This window comes from Sebastes umbrosus, chromosome 8 (assembly GCF_015220745.1).
Source record: "Sebastes umbrosus isolate fSebUmb1 chromosome 8, fSebUmb1.pri, whole genome shotgun sequence".
Taxonomy (NCBI): domain Eukaryota; kingdom Metazoa; phylum Chordata; class Actinopteri; order Perciformes; family Sebastidae; genus Sebastes; species Sebastes umbrosus.
The window spans coordinates 13,027,717-13,051,993 of record NC_051276.1 but is presented as its reverse complement, the minus strand read 5'-3'; the positions used below and the strand labels follow the sequence as shown (position 1 = coordinate 13,051,993).

At 43.4% G+C, this 24,277-nt stretch overlaps 1 protein-coding gene across 2 annotated transcripts; it reads left to right on the top strand.

Moving 5' to 3' along the window:
* The first annotated feature begins 371 nt into the window (after positions 1–371).
* fem1c (fem-1 homolog c) lies at positions 372–11,549 on the top strand. Of its 2 annotated transcripts, none has more exons than XM_037777524.1 (6): positions 372–1,707; positions 6,061–6,275; positions 6,367–6,555; positions 7,304–7,815; positions 8,337–8,513; positions 9,541–11,549. In XM_037777524.1, the coding sequence occupies exons 1-6, from the start codon at positions 1,164–1,166 to the stop codon at positions 9,803–9,805; spliced, it is 1,902 nt and encodes a 633-aa protein (XP_037633452.1). In that variant the 5' UTR covers positions 372–1,163; the 3' UTR covers positions 9,806–11,549. The 2 variants fall into 2 exon arrangements, with proteins under 2 accessions (XP_037633452.1, XP_037633453.1); XM_037777525.1 differs by having other exon boundaries at positions 373–1,707; positions 6,061–6,230.
* Positions 11,550–24,277: the final 12,728 nt, after the last annotated feature.

Genomic DNA, 24,277 nt, shown 5'->3' with positions numbered 1-24,277 from the left:
ATTGGTCTCAGAGGGTTAATAAACACTTGATTTTCAGTGAGGGATGAAGTGGGATGCATCCTCTGGTCATGCCTATGTTATCCTGTAGGGAGAGATATAATCAAGGCCATCACATTCATATTTTCACCCATACAATATTTAAAAAAAAAAAAGAAAAAATATTAATCCATCAGATTTCTTTTACACGTTGGCTTCTCTTTACATAGTAATTACTTATTTATAATCTCCAGGTTTCCTGAAGAGCAGCTATCTCTCTCTTTTTGTTGTTTTTTTTATTGACTGACTACGTCACGGTCTACCAGCTCTGTGATTGGTCCGCTCACACGTCAATCATTTGCGCCAGCCGAGAGAAAAGGCTGAGTCTGGTTGTTGATTTGACAGAAAGTGAGTCGTGATCATCCGGTGAACGGTGGAGCCGTGTGGGTGGAGAGCCTTCCTATTTACCTTCCACACAGCTAACACTGCTGTCGTGCCAGCTTTGGCTGAGTGGCTACATGGACGAATAGTTATTCACCGTGTTGGGATAACATCTCTATCTCATTTCTCGACTTGTTCGTGTGTGAAAGACGGAGACACACTGAGGACATCCTCTCTGATTGTTGGCCGAACAACAGAGCGAACGTCGTTAGCCCAGGCTAAGCTAACAGCAGTAACGAGTGGGGGTGGATTTTCTACATTTTGGCCCTCGGGAAGCGATTATAAATAACAATGACAAGCTTAGGAAGCCATGGAGACGAGCTACTCGGAGGAAGAAGAAGAAATGTCACTGGATGAGTATCGGCTGAGCGAACAATAAAGAGGTTGTAACCTTAGCAACAGTAGTTCAGCTAAGCGAAGCTAAGTCGGCTAGCTGAACGCTAACACAGATCAAGGAAGTTGACTACTAACTAGCACACCTTTTGCTACCTAACTCGGCGACTAATGTATTTCTGGACCAAGGGTCGCCTTAAAAACGTCTGAGTTAATACATTTAAAGATTGATGATGCTCGTTTTTAAAAGCTGAGGTTTATAAAGTCACACATTGGTTGTTTTATTAGCTGGTGAGTCTGAGCTTGTTGTAAACAAAGGAGGTGCTCCACCTGTCCACAGTAACCTTACACCTCCACAGTCATCGTTTCACGGACATTATTGCCTTTTTTTATTTATAACTTCACTCCCAGAGATGGATTTAAAGACAGCAGTGTTTAACGCAGCCCGGGACGGTAAACTCCGGCTGCTTCAGAAGCTGCTGGAGAACAAAGATGGACACGAGGTGACCAAGCTGATGGGCGAGAAGACAAACGGAGCCACGCCGCTGCTGATGGCCTCCCGGTACGGACACCTGGACCTGGTGGAGTACCTGCTGGAGTGCTGCAGCGCTCCCGTGGAGGTCGGTGGGTCGGTGAACTTCGACGGGGAGACCATCGAGGGTGCTCCGCCTCTCTGGGCTGCCTCGGCGGCCGGTCACCTGAAGGTGGTCCAGTCTCTGCTGGGCCACGGAGCTTCTGTCAACAGCACCACCCTGACCAACTCCACTCCTCTGAGGGCAGCCTGCTTTGACGGTCACCTGGACATTGTGAAGTACCTGGTGGAGCACAAAGCTGACCTGGAGGTGGCCAACAGACACGGCCACACGTGTCTCATGATCTCCTGCTACAAGGGACACAAGGAGATAGCACAGTACCTGCTGGAGAGAGGTGCAGATGTCAACAGGAAGAGTGTGAAAGGTGAGTGGATGGCACATTCACAGCTGTCACAGCAACAAATGATACATACAGTGGCCTCCTTATAGTCACACTATAATTCACACAAATGTGTGTACATTTCAGAGTTTCGTTTCTTTTCACAGTAGTGTTGCCAGATACATGATGGAGCAATAGATGATAAAAGGTATTTCATGATCTCACAGCAAGAACTTTTTTTAGAGAAAATCAACAAAAACAGATTATATTGTAAACAGGTAAATACCCTCATACAACACAGGTGATTACACACACATGTAAATGTAAAAGGTGAGTGGATAGCACATTCACAGCTGTCAGCAACATATAGTGGCCTCCTTATAATCACACTATCTCAGTCCCTGAGAAAGTATGTGTACATTTAATTTTGGTTTGAGTTCCCTATTTCACAGTAGTGTTGCCAGATACATGATGGAGCAATAGATGATAAAAGGTATTTCATGATCTTGAAGCAAGAACTTTTTTTAGAGAAAATCAACAAAAATCAGATTATATTGTAAACAGGTAAATACCCTCATACAACACAGGTGATTACACACACATCTAAATGTAAAAGGTGAGTGGATAGCACATTCACAGCTGTTACAGCAACACATGAAATACAGTGGCCTCCTTATATATTCACACTGTCTCAGTCCCTGAGAAAATATGTGTACATTTCCGAGTTTAATTTGGTTTGAGTTCCCTATTTCACAGTAGTGTTGCCAGATACATGATGGAGCAATAGTTGATAAAGGTATTTCATGATCTCACAGCAAGAACTTTTTTAGAGAAAATCAACAAAAATCAGATTATATTGTAAACAGGTAAATACCCTCATACAACACAGGTGATTATTACACGCACATCTAAGTGTACACTCTGTAATAAGCATTTGCATGTTTCCATGTGAAATGACTCAACAAAAAAAATCATGAACTGGTTTCACAATGGAAAGCAGCGGTGACGTCTACGTCGGCTTGGACTAGTTCTGTGGGTGTGTCATAAGCTCTCCTTGGATGGTATTCTATGAATACATGAAAACCAGTGTCCATGTGTTTGTTCAGGCTATTGTATTTTATGAGATGACAAACCAGGGTTGCTTGAATAGAAAAGCATTAAAGCGATCCTGCATTAAATAATGTTGTGTATCAAAACACTTGACCACTGTAAGAAGGCTGGAATCCAATGGATTTCAAATGTGACCGGTTTTCATGGTTGGAAAAATCAACAATTTGTCCATTTTAGAAACCTCTCAAACCATAGTCCTCTTCTCCTTTGACCGCTACTGAACTTATCATGCTCTCAAAATGTATATTAAACATATGTTTGTGTTAATCGTCATGCAGGACTCTGTTTAACTTGCAAGTACTGATTTGAGCGTTCGCCTCCGACACTTCCACTGGTCAGAACCGTGCTGTTGTAGCTCATCCTTGACTTGCCTGATGAATCCACCTTCGGCTTATTTGTGGTTGACTCTAAATTTATTCACTTAAGCTAAAACCCCAAAGTCAAGACACTTTTTTAAAGTTCTCCTGACCAGAAGACGAGCAGGAGACAAGGTGCTCTATTGTGCACAAACCAATGCATGTGCTTACAAGCGAGCTTGTCCGTATCATGTGTGGTGATTGAGGTGGAAAGCACTCTTGCTAGCCCATTCTTCAGACTATGGCCTTTCCCATAACAGCTGAACCAACAGGAAGGAATAGATGTGTAATATTAGATATGAAGTGGCAGATTTCCAAAAACAATGGACCTTGTGTTGATGGAGGAAGGCAAGCAAGTTAGGGGGAAAAAATAGTTGGGACACTTCAATCGCAGCTGATATGAACTGCTTAAAAAGCTGTGGTCAGCTATTTCCTCCCCAGACAAACCAACACTTTTTAATTAAATTCCTTCAGTACAACACCTGTTAGTGAGGTGCCCTCCTCACTTTGGCTTAAGGTAGCCTAAACTCTGTTTGGAAGCGCATAATGAGTATTCTGAGTAATCCCTGGCTTTAGAAAGGATTTCCTTAGTTTCTGGATTAACTTGTTTTGTTAGTGGAAGTGAGTTTATCATCCAGACAAGCAAAGATCAACATATTTCCTTCACCGTGTAAAACTGATATAGGTCATTTCATATCTTGATAACGATTTATATCACGATATAGCATGATTTCTGGTCGGTCAATTAATAAATAGTCTATATGAAATAACCACACGGTAAAGCGTATTTTTGTATACTTATGTGTGAATTAAATATTTGACAAATGAAAAGTTCATATTTTCTCATTTTAAGAACTTGAGTACAAAATGAAAATAACAGTTTTAAGTGAATTCATAAAGAAAAAATAAATCAATATAGGCTTAGCCTATATTGCGATAGAAACAATGTAGAAAGATATACGATAGACATTTTTATATCGTTTTGACAATGTATATTGTCATAATACCCAGCCCTATGTTGAATTTATTCACCCAGAAAAGGTGTCAAATCTGGTGGCACATGGCTTTGAGGAAGGTCCAAAAGAGAAAAGTGGAAAATTTATAACATGATGATAAAATGGTATAATATTCCTTTGTATTAATATCTGAAAACAAATATTAAAACATTGACCGTATAATCAATTGTCCATTTGAAAGCATTAAGCCACCCAAAACAATAACAGCAATGTTAAACAATGTTTCTGCAATGTTATTAATGCAGCTTTCCTTGTCCATTTCTAATAAACTAGAGGAAAACCTGCCACGTTTTCTTTGTCAACAGTAAGATAAAAAAAGAATCTGATCAGTGTAGTTTTCGCAGAAACTCCAGAGTATAAATAATGGTTAATCCCTGACTGATCCTGTCTGGTCTGCTTGAATATGGATTAGCCTTAGTGAACCTTGGTGTAGTGAGAGCGGTCAGGTTAGACGCAAGTAAAAGCAAAGCAGCATTACACAAGTGTTACATTGAAATGATAGGCCTTTAAGGATGGACATGAAGTGTTATTAGGTGTGTTGAATTGATTTACTTGTATGTGTGTTGTTGTTTTTTTCTTTTAACTTTATGGAATCAATAAGCACTCCCAGAACCCTTGACTACTTGTATTTAACTCCAGGAAGAACCAGCTGTGGAAATCTTTTACAATGTTTTTGTTGATGATTGACCCGGATTTCCAGGGCTGAGTGACCTATATTTGAAAGAAAAGTTTGCAGGACAAGGATAAGCAAGACATGCCTAGGCGTACTACTATTCTACCACCAGACCTTTGCATTTCTGTAACCGCTACTTGTCATTTAACCATATACTTAAGACAGTTTCAATCTTAACTTAAATATATGCAGTAATAGTGGACTTTGTCCTGGTCGGGCTCCCTGAAATAAAATATTTAATAATAAATATTTCTTCAGTCTTTCCATTCAGACGAGGCTTGCATTCAGCATCAGCACTGATCGCACGTATAGAAGACGAAATTGTCATTTTGCACAATCATGAACATGAATATATGTGTTATAGTTTAAATGTGCTCCATTATATGTTGATGGCTGGTTAGAATACCACAGTGTCACAGAGTCTTAAATCGCACCAGGTTCCACCTTTTGATGTGACACACCCACCCAGTAAAAGCAAACAACTCAAAGACTGTTTGAAATCGCTGCACTTCTGGCTTTGCTGTAACTCTCTAGGCCTCTATGTAGAAACATTAAGAACATTTGCTAAATGTATTTTTGTAATGCTAAATCTAATAGTTTGGGTTTCAAAAAAAGCTTTATTTTTCTCATACTGACTAGCAGCACCTCTTTTCACCCTCTGTCTGAAATGCTCAGCTGAACTCTGCTCCTGCTCCGCTCTAAATAGCTTTGTCTGAAGGCATGCCAGACTAGCTGCTAGGCAGGTATTGTGCAAATGTGTTACTTGGTGACATCACCATGGTCCGGAAGAAAAGGCAGGACTTCAAGGCAGGCTGTTCAGGAGAAGTGTTTCTGTGGGGGAGAGTAACTCCCTTTGAATGCGAATTTCCCTCAGGATCAATAAAGTTACTATCTATCTATCTATCTTTGGTGTAGACTTTGGACTTTTACATGCACAAAAAACTATATAACACACGAAAGGAGAGGGGAAAAGGCACAAAAACATAATAAGTCCTCCTTAATAATGGCCAGTTTGCAAAGCAACCAATATTATTAAAACCATTTCTGCTTTATCAAAATTACTGTGGTTCAGCTGGAGTTTCCCAATGGTCGTACAGCATTAGTACAGGCCACAATTACCTCTTCCTCTGGCAGCATGGATATATGATCAATTAAATATATGTGCAGATCATCTAGCATTACTTGTTTATGCAGACTACTTCTGTTTGCAGAAAGGTCACCATAAATGGTCAATTGTTCACAGGCAACACGGCGCTTCATGACTGTGCGGAGTCGGGCAGTCTGGAGATCATGCGGATGTTACTGCAGTTCGGAGCATCCATGGAGCAGGACGGCTACGGAATGACACCCCTGCTCTCTGCCAGCGTCACAGGCCACACTAACATCGTAGACGACCTGACGACGCACCAGCAGGTCGGGGTTTCTGTCCCTTACAGTGGAGAGTTTGTCTGCATAAATGTGTGTGAGGCTATAGCTATGATGTTGTTGAATCTATTGAATATTTATCTTGGGAGAAATGTATGAAACGATTATTTTCTTTTCTCTGCAGACAAGCCACACGGAGCGCATTGACGCCCTGGAGCTCTTGGGAGCCACGTTTGTTGACAAGAAGAGAGATCTGCTTGGAGCTTTAAAATACTGGAAGAGAGCCATGGACCTCAGGTACACGGACAGTAACAACATTGTCCATAAACCCGAACCCAAGCAGCTGATCATGGCATACGACTACGCCAGGGAGGTGAGTAATAGTTTTGAGCCTGTCTTTCCACCAAGCACTACCCCAGAGGGATCCCGCATTGCATTTAATGCTCTCGAAATACGTTTTATTATTGCTGACATGGTCATAATTTGGTGAAGGCAGCACAGAGTTTAGAAGCTTTTAAATTCCCTGTGCATGGAAAACCTTAAAAGTCGCACCCTAGTCTTTTGTATTTGAGACACAGACTGCGTTTGTTTTGCATTTGCAAATGGAACAAAGAAAACCAGACATTTAGGACCTTGCTCGTTTTCACAGAAATGGCACAAAGGAAACAGGAAAAAAACCTGATAAATACAAATTCAGTACAATACACAGAGAATCTACTGCAGCAGTCCAGTGTAAGGTCTTAACCCTTTGAACTTTGCAATAGAAATGGTCTACTAGTGCCTACACTGGTATTTTTGCTTATTGTGATGTCATTTCTTGGAGCATCTTCAAATGCGTCTTCTCCCTAAAATCTGTATAACCCAAGCTAAAAGGTTATGTAAGTCAAAAAAACATAATAATTGATAAAAGCATTACAATTGTTATTAAAAAAAAAAAATAGTATAAAAATCGGTACATGTTTTTCATCAAATTTTACTAAATAAAGACCCAAAACCTATTGATTCAAAAGATTTCTAAATGTAGAAACATGAACAAAATATTTCTTGACATTTTATTTGAACTATGTACATTTATTAGTCGCACCCTGCATATTGTCTTAACCTTGTCATCCTCTTCCTAGGTAACAAATGGCGAAGAGCTGGACGGGCTGATATCTGACCCAGATGAGATGCGCATGCAAGCACTGCTCATCCGTGAAAGAATCCTCGGCCCACAACATCCAGACACGTCTTATTACATCCGTTACCGAGGTGCTGTGTACGCTGACTCTGGGAATTTTGAGCGCTGTATCAATCTGTGGAAGTATGCGTTGGACATGCAGCAGAGCAATCTGGACCCCCTCAGCCCCATGACGGCCTCCAGCCTGCTGTCGTTCGCTGAGCTCTTCTCCTTCATGCTGCAGGACCGAGCCAAAGGGCTCCTCGGGACATCGGTGTCATTTGAGGACTTGATGGGGATCCTTTCCAAGAGTGTGTTGGAGATTGAGCGGGCAGTTAAACAAAATGGACCCATGCCTCCTGACCCTGCTCAGCTCAGCAAGGCCCTGTCAATCATCCTGCACCTCGTCTGTCTTTTAGAGAAGGTGCCCTGTACCGCAGAGCAGGACCACTTCAAGAAGGAAACCATCTACAAGTGAGTTTCTGTGTAAATTACTTGCGGCAACAATTTGTCTTGAGTGAGGAAGATTGCCTCAGTAGTCTTGTAGAGTGAGGTCATCCACGTGTGTTTGTGCAATACAAAATATGGTAGTTTTGAGGGAAATGCATACCTTTTTGTAGCAGTGATTTTCTTTGACCTCATTTCTAGAAATGTCTTTCATGCCCTGCCTTGTATTTGCTTTTGTAGTGTAACTTTGCACCAGTCACAGCACTTTCCTTTCCCCCCCTTTTGAGCAAATAAGTGTGTCAGAGTGTCAGTTGAACTAAACAATGTGTTCCACCTCTGCCACAGGCCTTTTGTAAATTTGTGTCAATGAATCGTGTACATAAAGATGACTGTCTCATAATCTGTGCAAATGAACCCGTAGTCCTCATTGTCAGTTGGGACACTGTGTCCCGTACTTGCTTAGTGCCGTTACCGTGGCGGTTGTAGTTCCTTGTCACCTTGTTGTTGTTCCTCGACTGAAAAGTTGACATCTTTCCAAACCTTCACAGATTCCTGAAGCTCCAGCCGTGTGGTAAGAACGGCTACAGTCCACTCCACCTGGCAGTCGACCGCAACACCACCTGTGTGGGCCGCTATCCCGTCTGCAAGTTCCCCTCCCTCACAGTCGCCTCCATCCTTCTGGAGTGTGGGGCAGATGTGAACTGCCGCGATGAAGATGACAACAGGTCTGTTTGTCTTTATTTTTCTTCTACTCCAGTTTCAGCTTTCAGCTCTCACAATTGTTCTTTCACTATCCTGGTTTTATTTTTCACCAATATTTCTGTTAATAACAAACAACATAGTAGAAAGGGTTAGAACTAGGGCTGTCAGTCAATTAAAATATTTAAACGCATTATTAATCATACTTTTTTTTTGTATCTGTTCAAAATGGACCTTAAATCACGTATTTAATACTCTTATCAACATGGGAGTGGGCAAATATGCTTGCTTTATGCAAATGTATGTATGTATATATTTATTGTTAGAAATCAATTCACAACACAAAACAATGACAAACATTATCCAGAAACCCTCACAGGTACTGCATTTAGCATAAAAAAAGAAATCATCACATGGCAAACTGTAGCCCAACAGACAACAACAGCTGTCAGTGTGCTGACGTGACTATGACTTGGCCAAAACTGCATGTGATTATCATAAAGTGGGCATGTCTGTAAAGGGGAGACTTGTGTGTACCCATAGAACCCATTTACATTCACATATATTGGGGTCAGAGGTCAAGGGAACCTTCTTAAAAATGGCCATGACCGTTTTCCTCGCCAAAATTTAGTGTAAGTTTGAAGCGTTATTTAGCCTCCTTTGCAACAAGCAAGTATGACATGGTTGGTACAAATGGGTTCCTTTTTAGGTTTTCTAGTTTCATATGATGCCAGTATCTTCACTCTGGCTTCAAAACTGAGCCCGCTACAACCTCCGAAAGATCAATCACGTTAATGCGTTAAAGAAATTAGTGGCGTTTAAAACGATTTTGCGCTAATGTGTTATTAACTTTGACAGCCCTAGTTTGAACAATCATTTTATTTCTTTTGTCTGTAAACCAAGAAGGTAAATGAAAATGCCTAAAAAGCTCCTCGGTTGCACCATTATTATGGCAGCCACCAGTTAAACAAGTAGCATGTCAGACCACACCGATGATAACATGTTTTGTAGTATAATCATATAGCGGATCTATTATCTTTTCCAACCCACCAGCCCCCTTCACATAGCGGCGTCCAACGGTCACCCTGACATCATGAACCTGCTGATATCATGCGGGACTCACTTCGACAGCACCAACGCCTTCCAACAAACGGCCTGCGACCTCCTGGACGAGAAGGAACTGTCCAGGAATATAATCCAGCCCATAAACCACACCACGCTGCAGTGCCTGGCCGCCAGGGCCATCGTCAAGCACAGCCTCGACTACCGGGGAAACATCCCTGAGAAACTAGAGGCCTTCGTCTTGCTCCACAGATAATGATGGTGAAGGAGTTGAGGGGAATGGATGGATGAAAAGAGGAGGGGGGGGTGTGATCGCATCGAGCGGACTGGACAGACTGAGGAGCATTATAGTTCAAGGTCCGACCCACAAGGTGTTTGAGGAGCTGAAAGACACAACTTTGTGGGTTAGGACTTTTGTGGAGTATGAACTTGAAGATTCGCGTGAACAAAAATGTCCTCGTTCAACCAGGAGAAATGGAAAAATGATGAGAGTAAATGGAGGAATGAGTTACCATTTTCTTCTTCTGTTTGTTTGTTGATGGAGCCACGGCTCTGACTGGTCACAGCCTGATCTGTGGGGATGTATTACGAGTGGATTGCAACATGGACAAACACAGTTGTTTCTCTGGATGAACTGAGTAAGGGGTTTACGTATTTTTGCTTTATAAAAAATTTGATTTTTTTTTTGCATATTCCACTATGCTATTTATTGAATGAAACTTGAGAGATTTTTCTCCATGCTGGCTCCAACCCAGTCTCAACTTTGCCTGCTTCTCTCTTCTCAAAGCAAGGATTGAGGCATTTCTACATATGCTGGGACTTCAGGTTATTTTTTGTTTGTCCCATCACTGTTGCCAACAGTCATGGACCCTTCCTCAGTCATCATTAGGTTACTCTTTTTTTTATATACTTTTACAAAACATTTAGTCATCGTCATGCAACTCTGGATATCTGCCAAGTGTTGTGGATTCTGGACTCATTTGTCGTTCCCACTTTAGTGTATAACAAAGCTTTACGAGAAGGGTTTAATGTCTGCGAACACCATAAGTGCTTTAATCTTCCTATGCACAGGCTAGGCTGTTGGAAAGAGAGACTGTTGTATTCTGTGCCGGCACTTGTCTGTGCAATATCTCATGAGTTTTTGTGTTTACCTCATTGCTGCCGTTTCCTTCAGTATCCCCTTACTTCACCCAGAGAAGGGAGGGGGATGCGAAACCATTGTACTGATTGTTGTAAGAAGAGTGAATGAATTTGAGTGAATGTGTGTGTGAGTGCCACGCAGTGTGTTTCTTGTATGCGGAGTGTTTTTTGAGCTTACACAAATTATTGAGGGCAAGAGTTTGGTGAAGTGGCACTCATGGAGATTCCATAATGCACATGACTGCCACTAAGACACAACAGCGGCCAAACTTGGTGTCTACAACCGCTGGAGTGTGCAGGCTTGTACACAGAAGTGACCTCTTAACGTTCGTACATGGCCGACCTTTAAATGCCATCGTTCTTTTAATAATCATGATCAGAAAGAGAAAAAAAATCTAGGTAGGTTTACCAACATTGGCCCACTGTGCATGTGCAGCAGCAGCAGCATATCAACCAACCGATCACTGCAGAAAACCTTTCATGAGAACTCCTAGACTCCAAACTAGACTACAGCTAGGATCGTTCTGCTCATTTTGTACAACCGTCGTCCAATTGTATGAGAACTGAAGACACGAATGAGTGGGAGGACGCCTCGACGTACACAGTAGTAAAGCTTTGTGAATTATCTTGTTTGCACATTAGCTTTAGATGTGTGGGTTGAAAAAAAGGGCTTTTCATAATTCATAGATTTTCATATTTAACCTGACAGTTCAAAACCAGACATAGAAAATGTATGAGGACTCCCAGGGCAACTTGATTTGAATCTGCACTTTACTACAGCGGAGTTTAACATTTGATATGGCATTAATCAAGTTCATGTCTTAATAACCAGTTTGACAATAAACCCATGTTGCACTTGTCTCCTTGTCCAAATGTCTTTATTTCCTTATTCTGTCTATTTGTGGGGCTTTTGCCGATGTGAATTTCAGCAAATTTTAAGGTTTCTTAGGGATGATCGGATGGTGTCTTTTAGCCTTTTTAGATGCCAATTTCCCATCGCCTAATTAGGATTACAGGCTGTCCAATTACATGGTCGTGTCTAGAAGGTGACCCGCAAATTGCAAACTCTCATAGGACTCGCTACACGGCAACCTATCCTAACCGTAACCATTCGAGATTAATGCTCAACCTTAACCATACGAGCTCAATGCCTAACCTTAACCACTCGAGGTCAATGCCTAACCGTTCGAGGTCAATGCCTAACCGTAACCATTCGAGGTCAATGCCTAACCGTTCGAGGTCAATGCCTAAACGTAACCGTTCGAGGTCAATGCCTAACCGTAACCATTCGAGGTCAATGCCTAAACGTAACCATTCGAGGTCAATGCCTAAACGTAACCATTCGAGGTCAATGCCTAACCTTAACTGTTCGTAGTCAATGCCTAACCTTAACCGTTCGAGGTCAGTGCCCTACCTTAACTGTTCATAGTCAATGCCTAACCTTAACCGCTTGAGGTCAATGCTTAACCGTTCGAGGTCAAACGTAACTATTCGAGCTCAATGCCTAACCTTAACCATCTCGCGAGAGTTTTCCCAATTTGCTGGTTCCCCTCTAGACACTACCCAACAACATGTATCCCTCCAATCAAGAAAATGGCGTTTCATAAAGAAAACGGCTGCTTTCAATCATGACTGAAATTAATATAAATGTACTGAGGGGAAAAAAAAGTTTCCCCAAGAGATAATTTTCTGAGTAAAAAACTCATGTCACAGCTTTAGGCAAAAAAAGCAGTTATTACCACAAGTTACCTTCCAACCAGTTGGTTTTGCTGCTTCTGTATCTATTTTCATTTCATTGGATTTCCAGACTGATTGAGTCCATGCTCCTGCTACTTTTACTGCAGAGTCACTGAGCGGTAGACTCGTTCCAGATATTTGAGCTGGGTGTGGGTACACAGAGGACCCCGCTGGACTGGAATGTGTCCAGAGAAACCTTTGACATTGCTGGAGGGGTTGCTCATGTTGTGCGTCCAGTCGCTTCCAAGAACTGTCCCGAATAAAAACACGCTGATTTACGGCTCGTTTGTTCAGTACTCGTTGCTTAAAGCAATAAAAGAGCAACAGTGGCTGACTGGGTGCTCTACAGACAACTTGGACAGTATTTTCCTTGTTGGGAGAGTGACCAACATTATTTACCCACTCATTCAGTCACAGGAACTAAGCAAATATGTTTGCTTCTGGCCATCTAACAAGAACAGTTGCCATCTTTGCACAGACATCACAAAAATGTCCTCAAAAATGTTTTGTGTTCAATATTTAATGATGGTTATATGTTTTATGACCCAGTATCTGCTGAAGTACAGCCACTAGCATGGCTGTAGATTTGTTGTCTTGTTGTCTTTTCATTGGATTTGTTCACATAAAAAAAAAAAAAAAAAAATGTACGCCAGGCATATTCAATAACTTTTCTTAGAAGGGCCAAATTTGAAAAACAGCGACATGCCATGGGTCTGAACATTTACATTTCCTATCTGATCTGCAAAGCTAGGGATTTAAATGTGAAAACAATACACCTTTTTAATCTGAGTAGATTATTGTTTTAATAAACACAATGTTGGATTTAGCATCTTTTTTATTATTCAGTTTTACTCTCCTAAATTCCCTCTGCCTAAATAGCCTGGGTTAAAACTAACTATCAAAATAAGTATTTCTGTGCTTAGAAAGACATAGCTAAAGTCTAATAGACAATGTAAACACCTATAAACTTGGTGTTAAATTGGAAATAAAAACAGTAAGAGAACTGTCATCTAACAACTTGGTGACGGAGATTTATTACATCATATAAAATTCACAATGAAAATATGTCTTGATCATCAACAAATCCAAATGCCTGGATAAAATTCCCCTCTCCCTGTGAGGATCTCACCACCTGTTTCCTCCACATGTAAAGACGCAGCAGCCAGTCCCTGAATGTCACACCTATCCTATGTTTTCCGATGACTCACTGCAGAGAACCTCTAGCAAAGTGGAGAGTGGGAATTTCTTAATGAGTCATGATTACTGTAGGTATGTGTGTCTCCGTGTACCAGGCCGCTGCGGTAGAACAGAACAGAGCAGGTTTGGGTAGATATTTTTCATCAACTGCGTGGGTCATGACAGAATAAGAGTCCATTTTGTGAGCTGTGAACAAGGATTTTGCAAACTCGGGGGACTTCTCTCAAACCGGCACTCTAACAAAATGTCTAAAACACGCATCCACTTGAAACCACACTGTTACTGTTACATAAAAGAAACAGGACTATAACTACCGAGAGCTTAGCTGACCAGTGAAAAGCAGTTGAAAAGAGAAAAAGGTGTAAACAGGATACTTCTTGATGTGTTTTTGAGTTCCTGTAAGGACGCTGAGGAGTGTCATTGAATTGTGCTGTTTATAATTACCATAACCACACCTGCTAAAAATAACACACTACTACTATGAGGCGAAAGAGGACACATGGTTCTTTATTTTGACCTAGTGTGAGGATCTTAACCCGACTCCACCCACATCTCTATGACTCTTCTTCCTTCCTAACCTGTGATCTCAGTTAACCTCGACTTCCTCAAGCGGGAATGTTAACATCTCTCTCATTGACGGTAATTGTGAAGTGTACGGTGTGGGTGTTTCTGGGTCTCGCTGCGTGGAACAAGTCGAGGCTTGTCACAGCACAGTGTAAAACATGTGAGCCCAGCCCCACTTATACAGACACTGGAGGATAACTGTGTGGAGCTACATGTTGACATAACGAGGGAGAGTTTATAGCTGAAACGAGGAAGGTGTGTTTGTAGGAAGAGTGTGTGTTTAAAAGCCAGACTTTTGAGAAAAATCCCTTGTCAGCTCAGCGGGGAGGGGGTGTAGTGAGTCAGAGGGTTGCCCATGAAGTCCCAGTCATGAAGTTGGCGAGAATCTACCTCACTGCACCGTCTTTGAGCCAGATACAGACTCCTTAACAGCTCCAAAAAGAGAATAATTCTTTGTTATTGTGTGGTGGGATGGGCAGGATACAGTGGATCTTATACAGAAGCAGAAAGTATAAACCCTATGTGATGCAAACACATATAAATGCTTTAATAAATCCTAATGTTCTGTTTGGAATCCTCTTTATAACAACCCCAAAAAACCACACTTAAAGGATCTTTCTTTGGAAGATACACATATTTGTCTGTGATCGACAGCTGAAGCTTCATAGTAGCTTTTGTCCCCTATCTCCAGCCCATTCTCCTTCCCAGGGGTCAAACACCGCTGCACAAGGCACCCTTTAGCCTGTATTAGACACACCGGGCTTTCTATGAGGCTAACTACTATGTAAACACAACCGCGGTGACAGTGAACACAGAGAAAGTGTGCCGGGAGTGACTGGTGACGTAGTTTAAAGAGCAAACACAAGGCTTCCATCCAGGAGACCGCTGTTTGTGTCCCGTGCATTAAGTTTCACTTTCACGTTACAATCAGCTGTTCGTTAATGTCCCGTGTTCACGTCAGTTTAATTTTCACTTTACAAACATAGTAATTCTAAGCCTAACCATGTAGGTTTTTCCTAAACCTAACTATAGTGGTTTTGTTGCCTAAACCTTAAGGCCCAGACACACCAAACCGACATCAGAGAACTAGTGGCCTGTGTCTTGGCCAAAAGGTTGCACTCGAACAAACCGCAAAGACTACAGCCAACAGCCAACTACCACGTACGTTCTGCGCCTGTGTGAGAGGAAATAACTCTCCGTACCAGCAGGCGGCGGTAGTCTGTATTCATCATTCAAAAAGGGAAACCGGAAGATCGAGGACGGCGGATATACAAGCCGTTATTATGATACGTACATGGAATAAAGCGGCGTTTGCCGACCATTTTCACACCACTCTCACTCACCACATAGCTTCATTCCAGATGGCCATTTCATTGTGAAAATATCAGTGTATTGGAATGATCATATGAGATGAAGATGAAAAATGAGAAGAGCCTTCTGTGTTTGCCCTCTTGACTTCACTCGTTGACTTGCTTTCCTCACTTCCGTTTTTCTTCTGGTGCTGATTCGTTTAAGCTGAACAGCCAATCAGAGTGATTTCTCTCACCGACGAGCTCCGCCGCCGATTCAACATACTGAACCGACCAAAAAGCCTCCGACACAGGCAGACTAGAGCCAACGGTGCAGGACACACCGCAATAACTAGGCTGACAGACGCTCACTGAAGGCCTGAAATTGGCAGACAGCCAACTGTCGGCTTGGTGTGTCAAGGCCTTAAAGTGAGGCGAAAGAGCGTGACAAAGCGGCAGTATGTGACGAGTTGGGATAAGAACATGTTGCCATCTCTTACATTGAAATTGTTTTGGGAGGCGATCTCGACAGGAGTAACATTTACAGCGACCAATAACATTTTCAATGTTCATATGGATATGTAAGTAAAGAATGTGAACCTCAGTTTGTGGCAAAAGGAAGACTTACCACTGTTTGGGTTTTACACATGCAGCAGTGGGGTCTGTGGGAACCTAAACAATGAGCAATAAAAGTTAACAAAACAATGTATGAGTGCACATCACGCTGTCCTCACTCACCGTAGGCAAGGCTTCTTTTCGTGTCCTTTTGGCAGCGCTCTCAGCTCAGCCTACTTCTGTCCTGTCCTATATTTAGGGCTGAAGAATGCCCTGTTGGAAAGCTGTCCTACATTAAGCGTGCTCCTCCTTCTCTGAATACCTGCAGGTGAACTGGCCTGACACCTTTCCTTTCCCCGTGCCTCCATCTGTCACCACGTGACACTCCACACTGTAAAACAGAAAAAAGTTGAGAAAAGTACAATTTTCAAGGCAACAAACTTCAATAACATTTTGAGTTAGTCTAACTTAAGTTCTGAAGTTTTGGCTTACCTAACTTTGTTAATTCATTCCAAGTTAAATCTTAGATCTCTAACTTAATCTATAATGCTTATGTTGAATCCACTTAGTGTTTTTATTTAGAAGTTGAACTTTACTTCACTTTTGATCATACTAAGTTTGTTGTTCCATAGGTGATTTTTAGCTTTCACATTAACCACAGCAGGGAAGTCTAATCTCCATCATGGCTTGACTTGTTTTAATTTTGATCATAAAGAAAATCAATTTCCCTGGTGGAAGTCACTGAGGTAGTCAAACAACTCCACAGTGGGGATTGATGAGATCCGTCCAGAAATGCTGAAGGCTTTGTGTGTGGCGGGGCTGTCTTGGATGACACGTCTCTTCAACATTGCGTGGAAGTCGGTGACAGTGCCTAAGGAGTGTGTGCCAATTACAGGGGTATCACACTACTCAGCCTCCCTGGTAAAGTCTTCTCCAAGGTGCTGGAAAGGAGGGTTCGGCCGATAGTCGAACCTCGGATCTAAGAGGAACGATGCGGATTCCATCCTGGCCGTGGAACAACGGACCAGCTCTTCACTCTCGCAAGGATCCTGGAGGGGGTCTGGGAGTATGCCTATCCAGTCTATATGTGTTTTGTGGACTTGGAGAAGGCGTATGACCGGGTACCTCGGGAGATACTGTGGGAGGTGCTGCGGGAGTATGAGATGAGGGGTTCACTTCTCAGGCCCATCCAATCTCTGTACGCCCAAAGCGAGAGCTGTGTTCGGGTTCTCGGCAGTAAGTCGGACTCGTTTCCGGTGGGGGTTGGCCTCTGCCAGGGCTGCGCTTTGTCACCAATCCTGTTTGTGATATTCATGGACAGGATATCAAGGCGTAGTCGGGGGGAGGAGGGTTTGCAGTTCGGTGTGCTGAGGATCTCATCGCTGCTTTTTGCAGATGATGTGGTCCTGTTGGCATCATCAGTCTGTGACCTCCAGCACTCACTGGATCGGTTCGCTGCTGGAACTGTTGCCCCCGCGACCCTGGGAAGTATAACAATACTGTATGTCCACTCATTCTTCAGTTACAAGACTGAACTCATGATTATATGTTCTGAAGGCGATAACTAGGACAAACTTGAAACTGACAAATGTATCTAATTACACTGAGTTAATAATAAAAGAAGGGTTTATTTAATATAACTGATTATGCTATTTTACAGTGCAAAGGAGTCTGGTATTAAGGAAACATGGAGTGAACTTTCACTTTTGTTGAAACAAGAGACAAGCTTGGCACAGTTAAATTTTTATTTTGAATGCTGGTGATTTTATGTTTCTAAGTCCTAACAACTTTTATTTTAACCAAATAATATAAGTGTATGTTTTTATAGTGGATCCATTTCAGGTCAATTCAGGTTTTACTGACATGCTGAGAGCACATTCATGAGAGCAGTAACAAAGTAGACAATTATGAATGAGAAATTAAAGCTGTTGTCTCAATTAATGATTTATTACTTTGTCTTTTTCCCGTCTTTACATTTATCTGTCTGTCCTTGTCTGTAGCTCTCTGTCTGCCAACTCCTCACTTTCTATCTTTTCTCTCCTTTTCTCTCTGTCTATCCTTGGTCACCACGGCAGCAGAGGAGACTGTTGTCTGCTCTCAGGTTGACATTTTATGGATGAATTTATTGGATCACCACTCAACAAATAGTTTTAAAAGATTTTGCCAGTCAGGTGAAAATTAACACAAAATAGAAAACAAGTTGTTTAAACTTTGGTAAACATTTTGGACTTCCCTGCTCACTTTATCTTAATTCACCTTCCAGATTTAGAACTGTTAGTTGATTAATTGCTAAATCAATCAATAAATATGCAATTTTAATAATAATTTAATTATTTCAGTTGTTTAATCAAGCAAAAATGTCAACCACACTCTGGTAATCTAGCTTCTCCAATGAAAAGATTTGTTGATTTACTCAGTTTTATATCATTGTAAATTGAAAACATTTGGGGTTTTGGACTGTTAGTTGGTCAAAACAATGCATTTGATATAGAGATTAAACAATTAGTTGTCAACTATTAAATTAATCGCCAACTATTTTGATAATTGATTAATCTATTTGAGTAATTTTTAAAGAAAAAAAACAACAACAACAACATTCTCTGATTCCAGCTTCTTAAATGTGAATATATTCTGGTTTCTTTACTCCTCTATGACAGTAAACTGAATATCTTTGAGTTGTGGACAAAACAAGGCATTTGAGGACGTCATCTTGGGCTTTGGAAACACTGATCGACATTTTTCACCATTTTCTGACATTTTATAGACCAAACAATCAAGAAAATAATTGACAGATTAAAGCTTCAGTAGGCAAACATTTTTTGGCATCATTGTGTTATGTTCTGGATTAAACAACAGCGTGGACTCAAAAGCAGCACACAACGAGACGTTTTAAAGTATGAACAAAAATAATATTTATTTTAACAAAAAAGGGTTCCAGGGTGATCCAGGAGCAGAGAGCAGGAGTGAGCAGGCAGGTATGGAAGCAGCCACAGCTGGCAGGAGAACAGACCTGAGCACAGAGCAACAAAAACACGAGGTAAGTCCAAACAATTCCAACAAGAGAGCAACATCCAAAAACAAGAGAGCAAAAATACTCGGGAGCCTGATTAAGTTCAATACCACTGTGGGTGACGGAACGATCTGGCGATGAGTTATAGGAAGACCGGGGTAGATATACTGCAGGTGATTGTGATGATTGATTTCAGCTGCTCCCGCATGCCCGCCCAGAGGAGGAGTAAGAGGAGGAGACAGAAGGCCACACCTCCCAACAAACTGACAGACTAGACAAACAAGGAAACACAAACAGGAGACACCAGGGCAGGGAAACAAAGGAAACACTAAGCTGCCAATCTGATAACATGACAGTACCTCCCCCTTAATGAGAGCCTCCAGGCTATCTTCCAGGTTTCTCAGGATGAGCCTGATGAAACTCCCGAACCATAGCAGCATCCAGGATGCGGGAACGAGGTACCCAGGAGCGCTCCTCTGGGCCGTATCCCTCCCAGTCCACCAGATACTGAAACCCCCGGCCTCTGCGTCTAACATCCATCAGTCACCTGACCGTATACGCTGGCTGGTTGTCAATGATCCGGGCGGGAGGAGGGGGATTGGTTGGAGGGACCAGAGGACTGGTGAGGACCGGTTTCAGCTGAGAGACATGGAACGAAGGATGAATCCTTAGGGATTTAGGCAGGATGAGTCTGACTGTGGAAGGGTTAATAATTCTCTCAATCTCAAACGGTCCGATGAAACGAGGAGCCAGTTTTCTGGAGTCAGTCTTCAACGGAATGTCTCTGGAGGACAACCAAACTCTCTGACCTGGGATGTAGACAGGAGCCGGAGTCCTGTGACGATCCGCGATCCTCTTGTTTCTCTCAGCCGTACGAAGTAACGCAGCCATAGTGTCCTTCCAGACCCTGCGGCAGCGTCGAAGGTGGTGCTGCACAGATGGCACAGCCAACTCCTCCTCTTGTGCTGGAAACAGTGGAGGCTGGTACCCTAATGAGGCTTCAAAAGGAGAAACACCAGTGGCAGCAGAAGTGAGAGAATTATGTGCATATTCAATCCAACATAACTGTGAACTCCAAGAAGATGGATTAATAGCAGCGACACAACGTATGGCGGATTCCAAATCCTGATTTGCCCTCTCTGACTGTCCATTCGTCTGAGGGTGGAAACCAGAAGACAGACTGGCCGTGGCTCCAAGAGCTTGACAAAAAGACTTCCAAACCTGAGAGATGAACTGAGGACCACGGTCTGAGACGATGTCCACAGGAATACCATGCAGACGAAAAACATGGTTAGTCAAGAGATCAGCTGTCTCATGTGCTGAAGGCAGCTTGGGAAGGCCGATGAAATGAACGGCCTTGGAGAACCGATCAACAATGGTAAGTATCACTGTCTTACCATTAGAAGGAGAAAGACCAGTGACAAAATCCAAGGCGATGTGGGACCAAGGGCGGCCAGGTATGGGTAATGGACGGAGCAATCCCACAGGCGGCCGATGAGATGTCTTTCCCCGGGCACAGACTGTGCAGGCGAGGACGTATTCCTTGACGTCCTTCTCCATTGTGGCCCACCAGAAGTGTCGTCTGAGGAGTGACAAAGTCCTACTCATCCCAGGATGGCAAGCGAACCGGGAAACGTGTCCCCACTGCAAGACCTGGGAGCGAACTGACACAGGAACAAACAATCGATTAGCGGGGCCAGTACCTGGATCCGGTTCTTCACGTTGAGCCTCCCGAACCGCTGACTCAACCTCCCAGGTTAACGTCCCCACCACCAAGGCTGCCGGCAGAATAGTGTCTGAAACACTTGGTGACTCCTCTGATGAAAACTGCCGGGATAACGCGTCAGGCTTGATGTTCTTGGAACCAGGACGGTAAGTAATGGTGAAGTCGAATCGACCAAAGAATAAAGCCCACCGAGCCTGGCGGGAATTCAGTCGTTTGGCTGACTGAATGTAAGCAAGATTCTTGTGATCAGTCCATACAATAAACGGGATCTCCGAACCCTCCAACCAGTGTCTCCATTCCTCCAGGGCCAACTTCACTGCTAACAACTCACGATTTCCCACGTCGTAGTTGCTCTCAGCTGGAGAGAGGCGTCGAGAGAAGAAAGCACAGGGACGTAATTTCTTATCTGGTCTGGAGCGTTGGGAGAGAACAGCCCCCACACCAATGTCCGAGGCATCAACCTCCACAACAAACTGAAGAGAAGAGTCAGGTTGCACCAGGATAGGTGCGGACGTAAAGCGGTCCTTTAATAAGGCAAACGCCTGGTCCGCCTCAGGAGTCCAGCGAAAAGGAACAGCGAGGGATGTGAGCTTGGTCAGTGGTGCAGCAATTCTGCTGTAATCACGGATGAACCGGCGGTAGAAGTTGGCGAATCCAAGGAAGCGTTGTAAGAGCTTTCTGGAGGATGGTTCCGGCCACTCTGCCACCGCCTTGATTTTGTCCGGATCCGTCTTCACCTGCCCACTCTCGATGATGTAACCAAGGAATCCAACAGAGCTTACGTGAAACTCGCACTTCTCAGCCTTCACAAATAGTTTGTTCTCCAGTAGCCTCTGGAGCACTTGGCGCACATGAAGCTGATGTTCTGCGAGATCAGAAGAAAAAATCAAAATGTCATCCAGGTAGACAAACACAAACCGGTCCAAAAAATCTCTCAAAACATCATTAACCAGTGCTTGAAACACTGCAGGAGCGTTAGTCAGTCCAAAAGGCATCACTAAGTACTCGAAGTGACCCAGTGGTGTGTTGAATGCTGTCTTCCATTCATCTCCTTCCCGAATCCGTACCAGATGGTACGCGTTTCGCAGATCCAGCTTACTGAAGACAGTAGCTCCCTGTAGTGGTTCAAAAGCAGAACTGATTAATGGCAGAGGGTACTTGTTCTTTACCGTGATATTGTTTAACCCTCGAAAATCAATACACGGGCGGAGAGTCTTGTCTTTCTTGCTAACAAAAAAAAATCCTGCCCCTAGAGGCGAAGAGGAAGGTCTGATGAGCCCTGCAGCCAGAGAGTCATTAATGTAGGTCTCCATAGCACCTCTCTCAGGACGTGACAGGTTATACAGGCGGCTTGAAGGCAGAGTGGTACCAGGTAGCAGCTCAATAGCACAATCATACGGACGATGAGGTGGCAAGGATAACGCTCTCTCCTTACTGAAAACCTCCCCGACATCATGATATTCAGGGGGCACAGTAGACAAGTCAGGAGGAACACAGGGCGGAGGAGCAACACTAATATCTACTGGTGGTAATGCAGACTGCAGGCACGAGGAATGACAAAAACTACTCCAGCCCATAATCTTACTAGTTGACCAGTCGATCTGGGGGTTGTGTAGCTTTAACCACGGGTGTCCGAGAACAAGAGGAGTCGTAGGAGCAGAGAAAACAAAAAACTGTATTAGCTCACGGTGGTTTCCAGACAGAATTAGAGACAGAGGTTCAGTGCGGTGAGTGACTAACGCTAAAGACTTGCCGTCTAAAGCACAGACTCTGACAGGAGTCTCAAGGGGTTCAATGCTGATATCAGCCTGAGAGACTAATTCAGCATCTAGAAAACTCTGCTCTGCACCTGAGTCAATCAATGCTAACAGGGGCAAGGACATGTTACTCATACACAGTGTAGCAGGTATTTGAGTACGAGGTCTAGTGTTGGTGGGGACATCAGTTTTACTCACCAGTATCCCCACAGCTACTGGTGAGCCCGCTCTTTTGGGCGGAGAGGACATGCAGCAAGGAAATGTCCGACTTGACCACAGTAGATACATTCACCCGCTCGGATCCGTCTCAGACGTTCAGCGGGAGTGAGCTTAGCCCGGCCCATCTGCATGGGTTCATCAGAGTGAGCAGAGGAGCTGGAACCGAAGCCGAGAGTCTCTGACAGGCCGGAGGCAACTCTCGCGAGAGTAGGGGTAGCGGCAAAAGAGTTCACGGGAGTGTGGGATTTGTAGTTCTTCTCCCGGCGTATCTTCCGCATACGGTTGTCCAGTCTTATAGACAGATCAATAAGAGCATCAAGGGAGTTAGTATCATCACGGACAGCAAGTTCATCCTTTAACTGCTCACACAAACCGTGTAGAAAAACTCCTTTTAATGCCTCGTCATTCCATCCAGCCTTCGCAGCCAGAATCCGGAAGTCCACAGAATACTCCGCCACACTTCTTGGACTCTGTCGTATGTTAAGCAAACGTTTAGCAGCGTCTCCAATACATACAGGGTGGTCAAAAACTTTCTTCATTTCACTCATGAAACAATCATAGGACAAAAAATGTATCCCTCCTCTTCCCAACATTGCTTCAGCCCAGTCCAGTGCTCTCCCTCTTAACAGTCCCGTAACATACGCTACCTTGGCTTGGTCTGTGGTGAAGGTGACTGGTTGTCGGGAAAAAACCAGAGAACATTGGAGCTGGAATCCTTTGCATCTCCCCAAATCACCGGCATATGGTTCAGGTGGAGGAACAGGTGATTCTCTGAGTGGCTGAGGCGGAGAAGGAGGAGGCAGAGCGGGGGATGGGGCTAATTGGCCTGAAATTGTCTCCAAACATTTTCCCATCTGAGACATTTGATTACCTAATGCTTGTTGGGTCTCTAATAACCCCTGAAGTAATTGGTGATGTTGTCCTAACAAAATATCATGGCTGGAAACAGCCTCCTGAAAAACATTTGTGTCTGCTGAGTCCATTGTTCAGGCCAGATCGTTCTGTTATGTTCTGGATTAAACAACAGCGTGGACTCAAAAGCAGCACACAACGAGACGTTTTAAAGTATGAACAAAAATAATATTTATTTTAACAAAAAAGGGTTCCAGGGTGATCCAGGAGCAGAGAGCAGGAGTGAGCAGGCAGGTATGGAAGCAGCCACAGCTGGCAGGAGAACAGACCTGAGCACAGAGCAACAAAAACACGAGGTAAGTCCAAACAATTCCAACAAGAGAGCAACATCCAAAAACAAGAGAGCAAAAATACTCGGGAGCCTGATTAAGTTCAATACCACTGTGGGTGACGGAACGATCTGGCGATGAGTTGTAGGAAGACCGGGGTAGATATACTGCAGGTGATTGTGATGATTGATTTCAGCTGCTCCCGCATGCCCGCCCAGAGGAGGAGGAGAAGGAGGAGACAGAAGGCCACACCTCCCAACAAACTGACAGACTAGACAAACAAGGAAACACAAACAGGAGACACCAGGGCAGGGAAACAAAGGAAACACAAGGAAACACTAAGCTGCCAATCT

Coding starts and splice junctions, on each gene's coding strand:
- fem1c (XM_037777524.1), top strand. CDS start 1,164: ATGGATTTAAAGACAGCAGTGTTTAACGCAGCCCGGGACGGTAAACTC. Junction 1,708..6,060: donor CAACAGGAAGAGTGTGAAAG/GTGAGTGGATGG, acceptor AATTGTTCACAG/GCAACACGGCGCTTCATGAC. Junction 6,276..6,366: donor GAGAGTTTGTCTGCATAAAT/GTGTGTGAGGCT, acceptor TTTTCTCTGCAG/ACAAGCCACACGGAGCGCAT.